Source organism: Bidens hawaiensis, unplaced genomic scaffold, assembly GCF_021521415.1.
Source record: "Bidens hawaiensis isolate Kalapana, Puna unplaced genomic scaffold, B.hawaiensis_p1.1 tig00015188_1, whole genome shotgun sequence".
NCBI classification, from domain to species: domain Eukaryota; kingdom Viridiplantae; phylum Streptophyta; class Magnoliopsida; order Asterales; family Asteraceae; genus Bidens; species Bidens hawaiensis.
In genome coordinates, this window is record NW_027492346.1 from 108165 (window position 1) to 122998 (window position 14834).

Genomic DNA, 14834 nt, shown 5'->3' on the forward strand with positions numbered 1-14834 from the left:
TAAACGGAAAACATAAATTAATAATAAGCAATCGATCCATAATAATAGAATGACAACAGCCGATTAGAGCCAGTTATTGATAACTTTAGTGGCTAAGAATTAACATATTATACAAAAATATATTTAATTTTAAAACTAAAAAGTTTATTCGGGTTTTTCGGGTTGACCCAAATCTTATAAATCAAACCCGAGAACCAACCCGAAATACTTCGGTTCGGGTTCGGGTTAGTCTTTTCTCGGGTTTGGGTTCTTCGAGTCGGGTTAGTTCGGGTTCGGGTACGTGTTTTTTCGGGTCGGGTTTCGGGTAAAAGTGACAGCCCTATATAGAGGTGGTGTTTCAAACTACTAAAAGTACACAAATACATCTTTCCAAATATATTCATCTCTCTCATTCAACTACCCGATCATTTAACTTTTTTTAGTTGGCCGAATCAGTTGAGATATGTGACGCTGAATTACTCGATGTACTTCATGGAGTACCCGTGGTGCCACTAGTGACCTTCAGAAATTTAGTATTGCAAAATGATGTAACATCTCTATTTATTTCATCACTTCAGTATTGTATCTATTGTCCCGAAACAAAGTACACATATTATAACAAATTAGATAAGTTACTCTACCATACCACAATTAACATGTTGTCATAACTACCCGAATGATTTATAATTTTTTTATAATCTTCCACGCTGAACTTCAACTTCTAAAACTTAATTAAATTGCAGTTAAACAGATTAAATTTACTATTGAGTAATTCCATGAATATTTTTAAAATTTATTATTTGAGTCTTTTTACGAAAAAAACTCTCATTTCTTTCAAAATTCGTAAATGGTCATTTTCAAAATACCAATTTATCATGCACAATATTCTTGATTTTAATTAAAATTACATTTATTGTTATTAAAAACTTAACTTCAATTAAAAGCCAACTTTATGTCAATTTGAGGTGGAATGAAAAGAATCTACATCCATCAACAACTTGATCATGTTTAGTTGGTATTAAGCCTTTCATTCACCAATTCTAAAGGAAGTGTCAATTTAAGCCGAACATAAAAAATCACATCTTGTACAATTTAAATCAAGCTTGACTGAATAGACTTTTAAACACTCAAATCTCACCTTCTCAACTTTGCGCAAATTCTAGTTTTTCCTTATTTTATCAATAAGAACAAAACATACCTAAAATGATTTTTTTAGTAATTCACTTTCACACTTAATTAATTTATAATAAATTAATAATAAAGTATTACAATGAAAATTATCGGGTTCTTCATGTAACATATGCAATCAAGGTAGTGAATTTCTCGTGCTCTAGGGTTTGGACTTTGGATGATTAATAGCTAAATCAAAATTGAGAGTTTTCAATTTAGTTTTTTAAACCTTTCATTTTTTTTTGTTTTAACTTAAAGATCCTTTTAACTAGAAGTGTAAATAAGCTTAAATGAGTTAAAGTTTGCATGGTCGAGCTCAACTTATAAGTAATTTTCAGTTTCCGGCTTTCTTGGTTTCGACTAATGTATTATTTTATAACTATTTCATAATTTTACTATTATACATGCGTAACTATATATGTATATATATAGTTGTACTTTTATGCACAAGCTAGGTAGTATATATTATTTAGTTGTTTTATTATAATTTATAAATTCATAAGTGATAATAATTATTCGTAACTATATATTATATAGTTATTGTTTCAAAAGAAAAAATGGTTACTATATGTATATAAATTGTTGACTTGGTTAGGCTCGCATGTATAATTACGTTTGATATTTGAAGCTCAAGTTCGTTTATTAAATGAACTCTAAAATAAGCTTAGCTGGCTCGATTTGGTCTTTTATTGAACAAGTGTTCGGATTATTACATCCTTAGTTAACCTAACAATAACTAAATATTCTGGTCATATCTTTATTGTGACAACTCACAACTATAAAATATTCTCTTAAAGCATAAATCAAACAGTTAAAATGATTAAATTCAAATACTGTTGCACTAAACTCATATCAAAATAAAAATTGGGTCATCTTCGGGCGACTGTTGACTAATCAAGTGGGTAAAATTTAGCCTAGTAATTAGGTCACCCTCCAAACACTATGTTTGGCCTGTTATTGTTACGTTTAGTTTATAACTATTTATTATAAAATTTAGTTATGACTTTTCTTAATTTGCATTACTGAAGCAGAATTTGAAATACAAGAAATATGATACATATTATTATTGGATAAACTCAAGTGCCAATGCACCATAACACATGTATTGATTTTATTCTAAAAATCGTAGGCAGCAATGGAAATGCGACATGCGTATGAGTTTTAGTGGCAAGAGTATTTATGTCCAATTTAAGAACGCAAGTTTCTGGCACCAATATCAGTTTCATGCATAATTGCATAAAAGCACTTGACTTCTTTGTAATCAAAGTATCATTTCAGATCTACACGTAACAGTATAATTCACAAGCCACATAATAACACCGTTAAAATTAGATAACACCACAGTGTATAATGACATAATAGCACCGTTGTATGTACGATGTGTTACGTCTTTTCTATAATAAATTTTATCTGAAAATATGTAGTGATATTTTATTCATATTACAGAGAATAAAATAATTTAATTTTATGATATAGTTTTATAAAAAACAATAAAGTGAGTTTAAAATATCGGTTGAACAAGTATCTAATGAAAAAAGTTAACACAAGAGACAAATTCCCCCTTTTACCCTTATGGCTTTACGAACTTCTAGTTCATTACTCAACTCTTATAGCGTCAATTTTAACCCTTAAATTCATTAAAGTCCCATAACGGTATAATAATTATTTAAAAAAATTAGTAGGGACATTTTTTACTTGTAATTGAACTACCGTTATGTGTAATGGTCTTACTAAAAAGTGTGAAAAATGTTGCCACATACCGTCACGTAGGTAGAAGTATCACACTCCCTAGGATGTGTAACAGTCTCACTTAGAGGTGCACAAAAAAACCGAACCCGGAACCGGACCCGAAATAAATATCCGGAACCGGTTTTTCTAATACCCGGGTTTTTAATACCCGAACCCGAAACCGACCCTACCCGTAGGGTACGGATAGGGTATGCATTTTGGCACTAAAACCCGAACCCGAACTGGACCCGATTTGTACCCGGTACCCGAAAACCCTATTTGTACCCGGTAATACCCGAACCCGGAACCGAGGTTTTCCAATACCCGAAACCGGGTATTTCAAATACCCGATGTATACCCGAAAAATACCTTAAAAATACCCGAATAATACCCCTAAAAAGTGTAAACTTTTAAAAAATTCAATCTATATAAAAAATATACCGGAAAAAAACCCGAAAAAACCCGTAAATATAGTTTTTTCAATACCCGATAATAGGGTATTCAAATACCCGGTTTTAGAATACCTGGTTCTATACCCTACCCGAACCCGATGCATAGGGTATGATTTTTAGAGACAATACCCGACCCGAACCCTACCCGACTATTACCAATACCCGTACCCGGTTATACCCGAACCCGGTTCTATACCCGAACCCGGGTATTTAGAAAACCCGATTTGTGCACCTCTAGTCTCACTGAAGTTTCACTTTTTTATATAAAAAAATTAAAGAATGGTTCTAAAACATTTCCCCCACTATAGATATTCTACATCATCAATATTGTTAGGGATATTGGTTTTTAATACTCTCAACTTTCCCTCAGTGTTAGATAACACTCCCAACTTTCGATTTGTCACCCACCACTCCCAACTTTCACCCTATTTTCCTGTACCACTCCCCGTCTAAATGAACACTAACCTCGTTAATGTTTTGGGCTAAAAATGTCACTCAAACTAGTTGAGGGGGTAAAACAGAAATTTTATTTTAAACACACAACCTCCATTTTCGGTGACCTCGTTTTTATGGTGAAAGTTGGAAGTGGTGGGTGACAAATCAAAAGTTGGTAGTGTTATCTACCAATAAGGGAAAATTAAGAGTATTAAAAACCAATATCCCATATTGTTATTATTATTATTATCGATAATAATCAGCATATAAAATTATGTACATACATAATTCTCTTTATAGCTTTAAATAATTACACACTTATCCTCCTAAAACATTGAAATAAACCACATCAGAATACCAGAACACACAGATAATACTAAATAAATTTCTCATTCTACAACTAACAAAATGTAACTAAATCTGCATTTTAATACACCAACATTAGCCTATTTTCCCAACTTGCTATCATCTACCTGGTTCTATATATACAGCAACTTTCATGGCCAGTTTCTGTTCTAAAACTCTCAGATGACCACTTTCTTCTAATAATACACACCAAACAATCAAATATCAAAGTTAGCATATATACATGGTTAATCACTATACTATACATTAGTCCCTTTGGTTGGCCCATTACTTCAAAGGTCAACGGTCAACCCCCATCTGATGTGGTCAACTCACATCAGTTTCATCTCTCCCCGGCAACACATCCATCTTGCTCTGTGCATGTATTTACCATTCGGTTCACTTCACATGTTTGCAGTTCAGGTTTTTGTGCAAGTGGCTAGCATCGTGCTTGCACTGAACCGTCTAACCCGACCCTTTGACCGGATCTTTCTTTGTTTATTCAGCTTATTTTTCACCTTTCTTTGTTTATTCAATACCCTTTTGACTTTTCCATTTCAGCCTCTTTTTTTCTTTTTTTCTAGTTCAGCCTGTTTATAATTATCTTCATGGGCTTTTCGAAATAACCTCACAAAGTTTAAAAGAGTCTGAGTAACTGCAAACCATAAAAAAATATCCACGTGTTTGTTATTTATCCAACATAGAATTGTAATTTAGAAAAATCAAACTTTTTATAGTTTGTATGTTACCTTGTTCAAAAGGGCAACGAGCAGGGTCTTCACCAAAATATAGGGATAAGGCATCAGCATTTCTACCCTGTAATTAATACAAAAGATATTACACAACCAGAAAGTGAAGATGATGCCATTATAAAAAGGAATATATGTTTCTTGATTCTTACCACCACAGAATACAAATTTGTTACAGACGCCACTTCTGACTCAGCAAAGCCGATGAACTCGTTCAATGTCTAACAGTTCAAGAAAAATAATTACTTGACAGATTGTTAAGTTAAAAACGCAATCTTCAACTATATTTATAGTTGAAATAATTAATTACACAGATGGTCCATGTGGCATGATCATACTGCAACTTTAGTCCCAAAATTTTAAAAGTTACAACTTTAGACCAACCGTTTACACAAACGTAACACAAGCGGTCCCTGAAATGGATGGAGGTTAGCATGTCCCAATAAGCGTGTGTGAAACAATAAAGTATTAATTACATATACGCTTATTCATTTTTCTTTTGTTTTTTCGATATAAGAGTATTTTAGTCATTTTAAAAAGTTTAATGGAAAAAGGTAACCTCAATCCATTTCAGGGACCAATAGTGTTACGTTCATGCAAACACTTGTTCTAACGTTGTAATTTTTTTTAAATTGGGAGACTAAAGGTTCAATACGAGTATATGACCAAACCAAATGGACCATCTGTGTAATTACTTCTAGTCTAAAAAATGCAATGAAAATGATTTTTCAGTTACCTTATGAAAAACTTGAGATACAGGGCCATCATTTGCAGATGCAACCAGTTCTTGTTTAACCTTTTCAAGTCCTTTAATAATTGCCTGCATTTCTTCTGCTAAAGATTTCAATTGTATCTGCAATTCAACCCTTTTTGTTCATATTTTTCTTTACCAACAATAACTGAAGACTACATGTAAATCACGTAAATTATCTTTATACATTGATGTGGATCGCAAACATTGTTATGACTATGCTTAAGTATTTCAATGTTGTTTTCATCAATATGCTTATCTTTGAGATTTCATCACACATAGTGACAACTTAAAATAAGTCATCTAACATTTCATATTTTGACCCATTTTTTATTCCATTGAAGCTTCAAGACTTGTCTTTATAATGCACAATTTAATAAATGTATATGAAGAGGAATGGGTCGGGTCACCCATATCAAGGTAACCCGGTTTTAGAAAAAGGTTACCCCAATGATGTCAATGAGTCCGTCCTTAAATCATGTGGCCCACAAGATGACAAAAAGGAATATTTCAATCAGCCAATAAAAATAAAAGATGTCGCTATCAAGCCGCTCAAATAATGGGGACCGGTAACGTCATCAATGATACCAACCATATTCTCGACCTCTATAAATACTACAGATTAGCTAGAGGTACAGTTATGCTATCTCAATCTCTCATTTTCTTCAATGAGAAGAGCTTGGTACTGATTCTCACAGACGGTGGTTATAGGAAGAACCCCCTTCTGTAATGAGGCTCATAGTGTTCGCTATGCAAATTCTCGGATCTCCTTTTGAAAGATAGATTTGAGGAGTGGAATTCCAACATTGATTTATCCGTACCGGAATTTCCTTCTTCCGAATATATGCCTTTAAAAATGACTGGTTATAAAGAAAATATTTAACATGATGTAAGAGTGGGAGGACTGACCAAGACCCAAAACAGAAGCGTAATTTCAAGCATATGTAAAGGTTTTTCAAGTTAACTCCGAGCTAGTTACAACTTACAAGCCCACGAGTTAGATGACCGATTAATCTTTGTCAAAATAACATTTTATTCATTTTGGGTTTAAATCATCAATCCGCGTCGCATCTGTATCATACATGTCACATTCTTTCATAAAAGCTAGCGAAACTCAAGTACATAAAACCAGTAAAATACACCTGCTCATAGCCCAAATGGACTTTAGTCATAATAGTGCAGAAAAAAAATGCTAATATTACAACAGAACAAGTTTCTGTTGATATCACAACAGTTTTCTTTCAGTTAAATAACAGCAGGAAGCCTATTTAGGACCAATGTCCTTGAAAGCACAGATCTGCTCCTCGCCCATCGCTGACATCACACTCACAACCAGATCTTTTCCCTCTGCAAATCCATCTTTTATCTGCACATTTTATTTAAGCATAAACTTCATATATACATATATTATAGATACAAAAACTAAGTTCATAATTCAATCATTCATAAACAATATATAATATACCTGTGTGAGAAGAGCGTCATCAGTTGGTAGTTTCAGATCATCCTTGGTGTTACCATTTTCGGTCAACAAACTCACCTGACATAATTCATTAATTCATAGTTCATTAATTAACAAAATCAAACCACTATTTAAAAAAGTAAGTTAATCAAGAAACAATGAAAGAACCATACAAATCCATCTTCAGAGATATCAATGAGCTGGTAGTCAGTGCGGCTAACATGTGGAACCTGCAAAATAGATACAAAACAAAAACAAACAACTTGTTTAATAAAATCCATAAAAACTAAAAAAAACCGGTAGCTTTGTGGAAACAGTGATTGCATACATCACAGTTATGGGAGGACGGAACAATATCTTCAAGCTTTTTTCCATTAAAAATGTCAATTGCAACAAAGTGACACTTAGCGTGACCGTGCTTCCCGGTCTTGGAAGTAGAAACTTCAACAACCTAATAATATTATCAAAAAATAAGCACCAAACATGAGTCTAACTTACAAACAAGCAAACTAATAAAACAATTATAACTTACAACCAATTAAAGAAATCAAAATGGTACTACTACTTGATTCTTAGATCACAATCGATTTGATTGATTGTGATCTATTTTTAGATTCATATAACTTTGTATCATGATTGATGATACGAATTCAAATCTAACAGTACCGTCAGCAGCCACGATGATCCAGTTTACTTTATAAACTATGAACAAATACATATAAATTAGATCAACAAAATCTGATAAACGAGTGAGTTATATATATAAATATAATAGAAACCTTGCAGGCTCTGTTTTTAATAACAATGTGACCGCCCTTGCGGATGGTACCAGCTTGCTGAGGGTAGGTTTTGGAAGCTCCGGCGTCGGCTTTCGATTCAAAATGATGCTCTTCGTCCGACATACTTTACCGATTTAATCAAACAGAGGGTGTTAGTAATAGAAGATAACCAACTTTGAAGACAAAAATGATACTAGTTTGGTTATACATTTGGTAAATGTTGCCTCATTTGTTGCATATGAACTAATGTTGGGTTAGACTTGTAACAATAGTGGATGTGATGGTGCGGCCGTTAAGGTGGGCAAATAAACCGGTCAACTGAACCGATTTAAAAATCAAACCGGTTTGAAACCAATTATGTTAGAGGTGGGCAAATAAACCGGTTAACCGAACCAACACGAAAATCAAACCCGAACCCGAATCAAAACTAATCGTAACATGGTAAGAAACCAGTTTCAAATCAAACCGAAACCAATTATAAACCGATTTTGACGTTTGTTAACTAAATCTAACCGGTTTCAGCCCAAACTGGTTTTGAGTTTTAAACCGGTTTGTGCACCTCTAGCGGTTGTCGCATCATTTATGTGTCATTGTTACATCTTGTTTGTTATAACATTATTATTATTATTATTATTATTATTATATAATAATTATTATAATGATAATTATTGTCATTATAAATATTAACGTGATTTTATGTTTGATAGAATAATAATAGTTAAATGTGAACAATTAAAACTTTAGTTTATAAAAATGAAGATGAAGAAACGAAAAGGAACTAAATTGTATTTGCATAATTTAAAAGCCTAGTTTAAGTGAATATGTCTATGCGTGTGCGTGAATGTGTGGGTGGGAGTGAGATGAAGAAGGGGAAGGGTTGATTTTTAAATAAACCGATAACTTAAAACAAGACATTAAATAAAAAAAAAGGTGTTTTGCCTAAGTAGTCCAAAAAGACATCTTGACCTTTCATTTTTTAATCAATGGTTAAGATCAAAATGTAGAAAAAAATATATGAGAATGATCAAACGAAAAAGTTGTTTTGATTAACTTTGAATCTTTGAACTCTATAAATTCATGATTTGTGATGGGTTTAGTATTATGTGATGAACTACACTGAAAATGCTAGCAACTATTATATTAAGTGCATAAAATGTATGCTACAATTAGGTCCAAAAGAGGATTTTAGATGGCCCAGGTGAGAAATACCCAATAAACTTTTTTAAAAACATCCAGCCCAGTTAGTTCTGCTGAGTAGGACACAGTCACACCGTAGAGGTGCACACAGAAACCGGCTGTTAGCCGGTTTGTACCCGATTTTATAACCGGTTACTAACCGGTCTAATTCTAATCGATCCTATCTTTCGGTTAGTAACCGGTTTGTATTATTGATTTCAAAACCGGTTAACCGATTTTTTTAATTATTATTTTATTGAAAATCGGGTTTTTTTCCGGTTAACCAGTCCAGTCTAACTGGTCAAACCCGTTTCTCTAACCGGTCAAAACCGATTACTACCTGACCCGAAAAACCGGTCTAACCGGTTAATTCTCGAAAAAAAACCGGTTAGCATATTAGTAACAGGAGATATCCCTTTCATTTGAACCATTTCCGGTCAACAATGTTGATGTCGTACATTCATCCTCATGCAAATAATTTTATGGTCTGTTTTTATTATTTATAATCATTGTACCAATTAATGGTGTAACTTACATAAACGACGACACTAGAATGATTAAATAAATGTATCTAAATTTGTAGTTATATGTTTGTAGCTATTAGCATTGTTTTCATAATCAAGTCAGACCGACCGAGACGTCTAAGCAACCAATTCGGTTAAGTACTTTAAACCACTTTCATTTGGACAACCGGTTAAACCATACCAACGAAAAGAAAGAAAAGGGAAAATAAATGATGTACACACCAATGAGCATTCGGTAGGTCTCATGACCATTATGAGGGAGGTAAATCACGTATCCCGGAGTAAATCAAATTATGACAGGGATTCATTCTCAGGCCTCCACAACAACAAAAAATTGAGTGCACGTATAAACTATTATTTAATGACTTTAATTAATTAAGAGAAAACTTGGTTACTATTATGTGAAGATTCTCATTTATATTTTTACCCTGTAAACTATTATAACATCACACGGTTTTTTTAATGCGGTCCCATCGAGACCAGCAAGACAACCGATTATGTTGTCAAGAAGACAATGTTTATCCGTGGTCTACGGTTGATGGGTTATTAAGAAGTTACTTTCTCAAGCTTTTCTATTTAAAAATAAACTCTTGATATGGTTTATAAAATGTATCTAACAATCCTATTAAAGCAATACATATTGTCCACATGTCATTCAACTAGCCTCTCCACATCAATGCCAAGTCATCTGTTTCCTTTCCTATCTTGTATATTAATAAATCAAAAATGATGTTAATGATGGGAATCGAACCCTGGCACAAAACCGAGATGGAAACTTAACAAATGCAACAATGGCCAACCAACCAATGACTACTGATGTTCAATTAGTTGAAAACAAATCCTTTACATTGAAAGAACCATTGTAAATGAAAGGTTTTTATAATTATGGAAATGGCTGAATTTCTCAACTTTATACTAATAACAATTGTTGTTTTATATATATTTGAAGATTTAATTTTTCTTTCCTCTCATATATTCCGGCTAATCTAGATCTAGATTTGTATTAATCATTTTCCGGTAAGTTTATATTTTATAATAAACTTTCGATTGTTGATACATGTATTTCCGGCAACATTATATTTTCTTCTGGTTATTGTTTCCTTTAACATTTTTATCTTTATTTTCATTGTTAACTGATTTTATTAAAATCAGTTTAGGTTGTAAATAAAAAACGGCGATGAAGCTAATATGTGAACGTATTTACGTTTTTCCGGTAAGTTTTTCTGGTCATTTGTTATACCTATAACAATGGTTGTTTTATATTTATTTGAAGTTTTATATTTTTCTTTCCTGTTTTTTTTGTTTTACATGTTGTTCTTCTAGGTTCTAAATAAAAATCACCTTCATCCATGGACAATATCATTATTTCGTGTTTCCGGTAAGACACATTTAAATTATCCGATTATAAATTATAATTATAATCTTTCATAATATCAAAGTTATAACGAAACTTTATTATTTCAGATTATTTACCCGATTGATTTACGAAATATTTCAGTTTACCTTCTAAATCAAAATATGAGATACCATGGTTATTATCATTATATTGTTTTTTTTCGGTAAGACATTCAATTTTTCCGGTTATAAATTAAATATCAAATTTTCCATAATATCAACATTAATATTCTACTTTATAATTTCAGGTTAATGTCCTGACTGATACAAGCTAATTTTCATGGATTGAGCATTATTTTATAAAATTTATTTTTTTATATTGATGTATATTTCTTTTTTGAATATTCAATTATATTCATTATTTGTAGATAAAATAATATATTGATGTATATCGGAGATACATTGATTTATATTTTTTTTCCGGTGTGCCATAAAATACATAAATTACATATTTAAGTATCCAATTAATACAATTTATTGAGTTTGACTATCCTTATTTGTTTAAATAACTAATAAGGATAGTCAAACTCAATTAATTGTATTAATGGTTTTAATACAATTTAATTAACATATTTAAACTCTTTTTAAATTCGGAATTTAACCAATCTTTCAACAAAGTTTTAAAGGTTTAATACTCTCCATAATTTTAAACTCATTTCAAATTCTTTTCATACTTTTTTGAAGTTTTCAAATTAACCGATTTGATTTTCATTTTTCTAATTATTCCTAAATTAATTAGTTATAATAGTAAAATTAGAATATATTTGATTTTAATTTTTGTGATTTGACATTAACTAGAATAAGTTATCATTTTAATATTCAAAAACTGATTGTCAAACTAAAAATACTTATCATAATTGTAATGTAATCTTACTTTAATTTACGTGAATATTAGTTATTAATTAATACTAAAATAATAACCGCGTTATTTTAGAACACAATATTTAAATTGATATAATTTCTAATAATCAATACTTAATATATCATAAATTAAATAACCGTTTTATCATCATTTTTAAATATTATTTGGCACATATGATTTAGTGAATATTATTAAACATTACAACTTTTCATAATTTATTAATATTATTATTCCCATGAATCAAGATATTTCAAATTATTTCTATCTTTACATGGAAGACCAAATTTAAACTTGAATTTCGGTCACTTATAAGTTTACCATTCGATATCGTATTATTCATTGATATTCCATCATTAACTACATCCAAATTTCAATATTTTCGCTACAACCATGTAATTTTTTCAACGAATTATTAATGTACATTTCACTTTGTTTTTCATAAATTAAATTAATCACATATTAATTTCTTATTGTTATTATTTATAGTAGATTCAATTGATTATAAGATTCCACACCTGAAACATAATTTTCTTTTTATATTCACCGTTTTAAATTTGGTTATGTATGTTTAATTTTTTTTTAAATTTGTGTTTACAAAATAGTAATGTCACTAAATTTCTCAATAATGTATAATAAACACGTATTATATTTTTATTCATTTTAACTAAAAAGTTTTTTAAACATAATATAAATCTTTTAATTATAACATCCAAACAATTTGATAGTTTAAGTCTTCATAATGTTTTCAAAGAATATTAAAAATATTTGATAATTTATTTCCTATACGTTTATATTTTGTTTTCATTGATTTTTTGTATCATATTTTTTCACATTTAATTATTTTTAAAGTCAACATAAAATTTTTTAATATTTTTAAAGTTATTTGAAAATTCATTTATTGTAAAACGTTTTTAAGTTTTCCAAGTTTAAAAAAATATTAATGTCAGTGATTTAAAAATTTGTTGCAAGATTGGTCAAAATCAAAAAAAAAATTCATAATTTTTTGAAGTTGACTAATTTCATTTTTTTTATATTTTGTAACTATTTTGAAAATATTTCAAAATAGGTTGTTTTAAAAGAATATAAAATTTGTTAGGTATAAAATATTTCAAAATGGTTTAAGTTAGAAAGATGTTTTATGTTATCATTTTACTTTGTTTGTTGTTGTATGTTATTTTGTTTTAATAAAAACAAAAATTTAATAAAAACAACTTTATTAATGTTCAAATGTTACTCATTATTAAACATGTTATTATGGTATATTTAATTTGATGATATTGTTTTATTATATTTTTCAGGTGGTGAAGCAAAATGAGTTTCTTTTGGTAGAATGTTTGAAGAAGTTGATGGTGGTTTAATATGAAAGAACATGGTTGTGTCTTTTGTTGATGTTTCTTGGTTGTTCGATGTACATTAACTTACTGTAACTTTAAGATCTAGACAATGTAAATGGTTAAAGTTTTAGTCTGAAAGTTTGAAGAAGTATTGTGTTGCTTGAATTTGTTGTTTAAATTTATTATGTTTGTTGACATGTTTTTCCACCCGTGTGTAACACGGGCTATACCTTATGAACATGTAACGGAGGGGTTTTTTTACCCTTATCAAAACAAGGTTGTGATCATGTTTGAGAATGGACAGTATAAGAATTTTAAGCCTAAACAACTATTGTCATGTGATGATTTGATCATGCTGAGAGAGCTTGACATGTTGAAGTTATCTAATGCAAGAAAAGAAGTTGCACATCTCGATTTGAAAGCGGAAGTGAGTTTGAAGGTCAAATGGTTAGAACAATGTTGTAACTATGAAAGTGATTATGAAGGCTTTCCACCCGCGTGTCACGCGGGTCTATTTTCCACCCGGGTTTGTTTGGTTTATATTTTATATAATCTGCTATTGTGTTGTAACAGTTTTCAGGTGTGTTAGGAAAAGGGATTTTCTTTTAGTTGAAGTTTTCAATATGTTGATGATGGTTTAATAGCAAAGAACATTATTAGTTATTTTGTTAATGTGTTTTGGTTGTTATGTTCAAGTTAACTTCCTGTAATTTAGAAGTTTTAATATTAAGATAATGTAAATCTGTAACTTTTTGGTTGGTATGGTGATGCGTTTAGTGACAATGTAAATCTATCAAGTTTAATAGTTAAAGAAATATTATGTTTGTTTAAATTGATGTTTGAGTTGATTATGTTTAGTGATATGTTATTCCACCCGCGTGTTCGCGGGTATATACCCTAGTTATTTTGTATTTTATTTCAACAAACTACGACAAAAGTTAACTTTCATATAAGGAAACAAAATATTATGAATTATTTAACAAGTATTTCGACCCCCCGCGTTGTGTGAAATCGTAGCCAAAGTTCAGACGTTTCCCGAAATATACAACAATCATATAACAAAAACTAACCAACCTCACCAAAGGATAGTAAACATGAGTATGAGCACCAAAACTTAAAACTTTATCAGACAAAATAAATCAAGATTTCCACACAAATGTCTCTTATAATAAATTAAATGAAAACTTATATTTACAATACCCGGACCTCAATTTAAGATAAAAGGGATGGAAATAAAAGTGTCCCGGACCTCCACATCCACTCACTCGCCGTAAGCCCAACACCACTATCATCACCCGAAATCGTGACGTCTTCCAATCTAATGTCCTCCAACTACTAAAGATTACCATAACTGTTAGTTACATGACTTGGTATTATCTCTCATGTAGCACAATGACCCAAAACAAACATTAAAGTGATCATATAATCACCTTCTCGCATTAACGGTAATATTAACTTAGTTCGTTACGGCATAGCCACTTTTAGTATTTCATCCAAGTGTTATGTTGACTCAAGTATGCGAAATCTTTGATAACGTCCCCCTGCACCGAGTAGACTGTAGTATATGCTATAAAACATATACGTAGATGATCTAATCTAGTCGCTTTTAATTCATATTGTTATTTTATTTTAATAGTGTATACAGTTTTTCAAGAAAGTTTAAACTCTGAAGTATCAACAGATATGTCATTTT

The 14834-nt window shown here is 30.7% G+C and overlaps 1 protein-coding gene and 1 pseudogene across 1 annotated transcript; both read right to left on the minus strand.

Moving 5' to 3' along the window:
- Nucleotides 1-4096: 4096 nt before the first annotated feature.
- LOC143548494 (uncharacterized) overlaps nucleotides 4097-14834 on the minus strand; it is a 154780-nt pseudogene continuing 144042 nt past the window's right edge.
- LOC143548484 (eukaryotic translation initiation factor 5A-like) lies at nucleotides 6715-8007 on the minus strand. Its single transcript, XM_077039638.1, has 5 exons — nucleotides 7851-8007; nucleotides 7400-7522; nucleotides 7245-7301; nucleotides 7075-7149; nucleotides 6715-6975 (listed from the first exon to the last, which is right to left on the minus strand). Exons 1-5 carry the CDS (start codon nucleotides 7971-7973, stop codon nucleotides 6874-6876), a joined length of 480 nt encoding a protein of 159 aa, XP_076895753.1. The 5' UTR covers nucleotides 7974-8007; the 3' UTR covers nucleotides 6715-6873.

What these genes read in the sequence shown, in the direction of transcription:
- LOC143548484 (XM_077039638.1), bottom strand. Translation starts at nt 7,973, where the DNA reads ATGTCGGACGAAGAGCATCATTTTGAATCGAAAGCCGACGCCGGAGCT. An exon ending in TTAAAAACAGAGCCTGCAAG is followed by an intron (nt 7,523 to 7,850) that starts GTTTCTATTATA and finishes TAATATTATTAG; the next exon opens with GTTGTTGAAGTTTCTACTTC. An exon ending in ATATCTCTGAAGATGGATTT is followed by an intron (nt 7,150 to 7,244) that starts GTATGGTTCTTT and finishes GAATTATGTCAG; the next exon opens with GTGAGTTTGTTGACCGAAAA.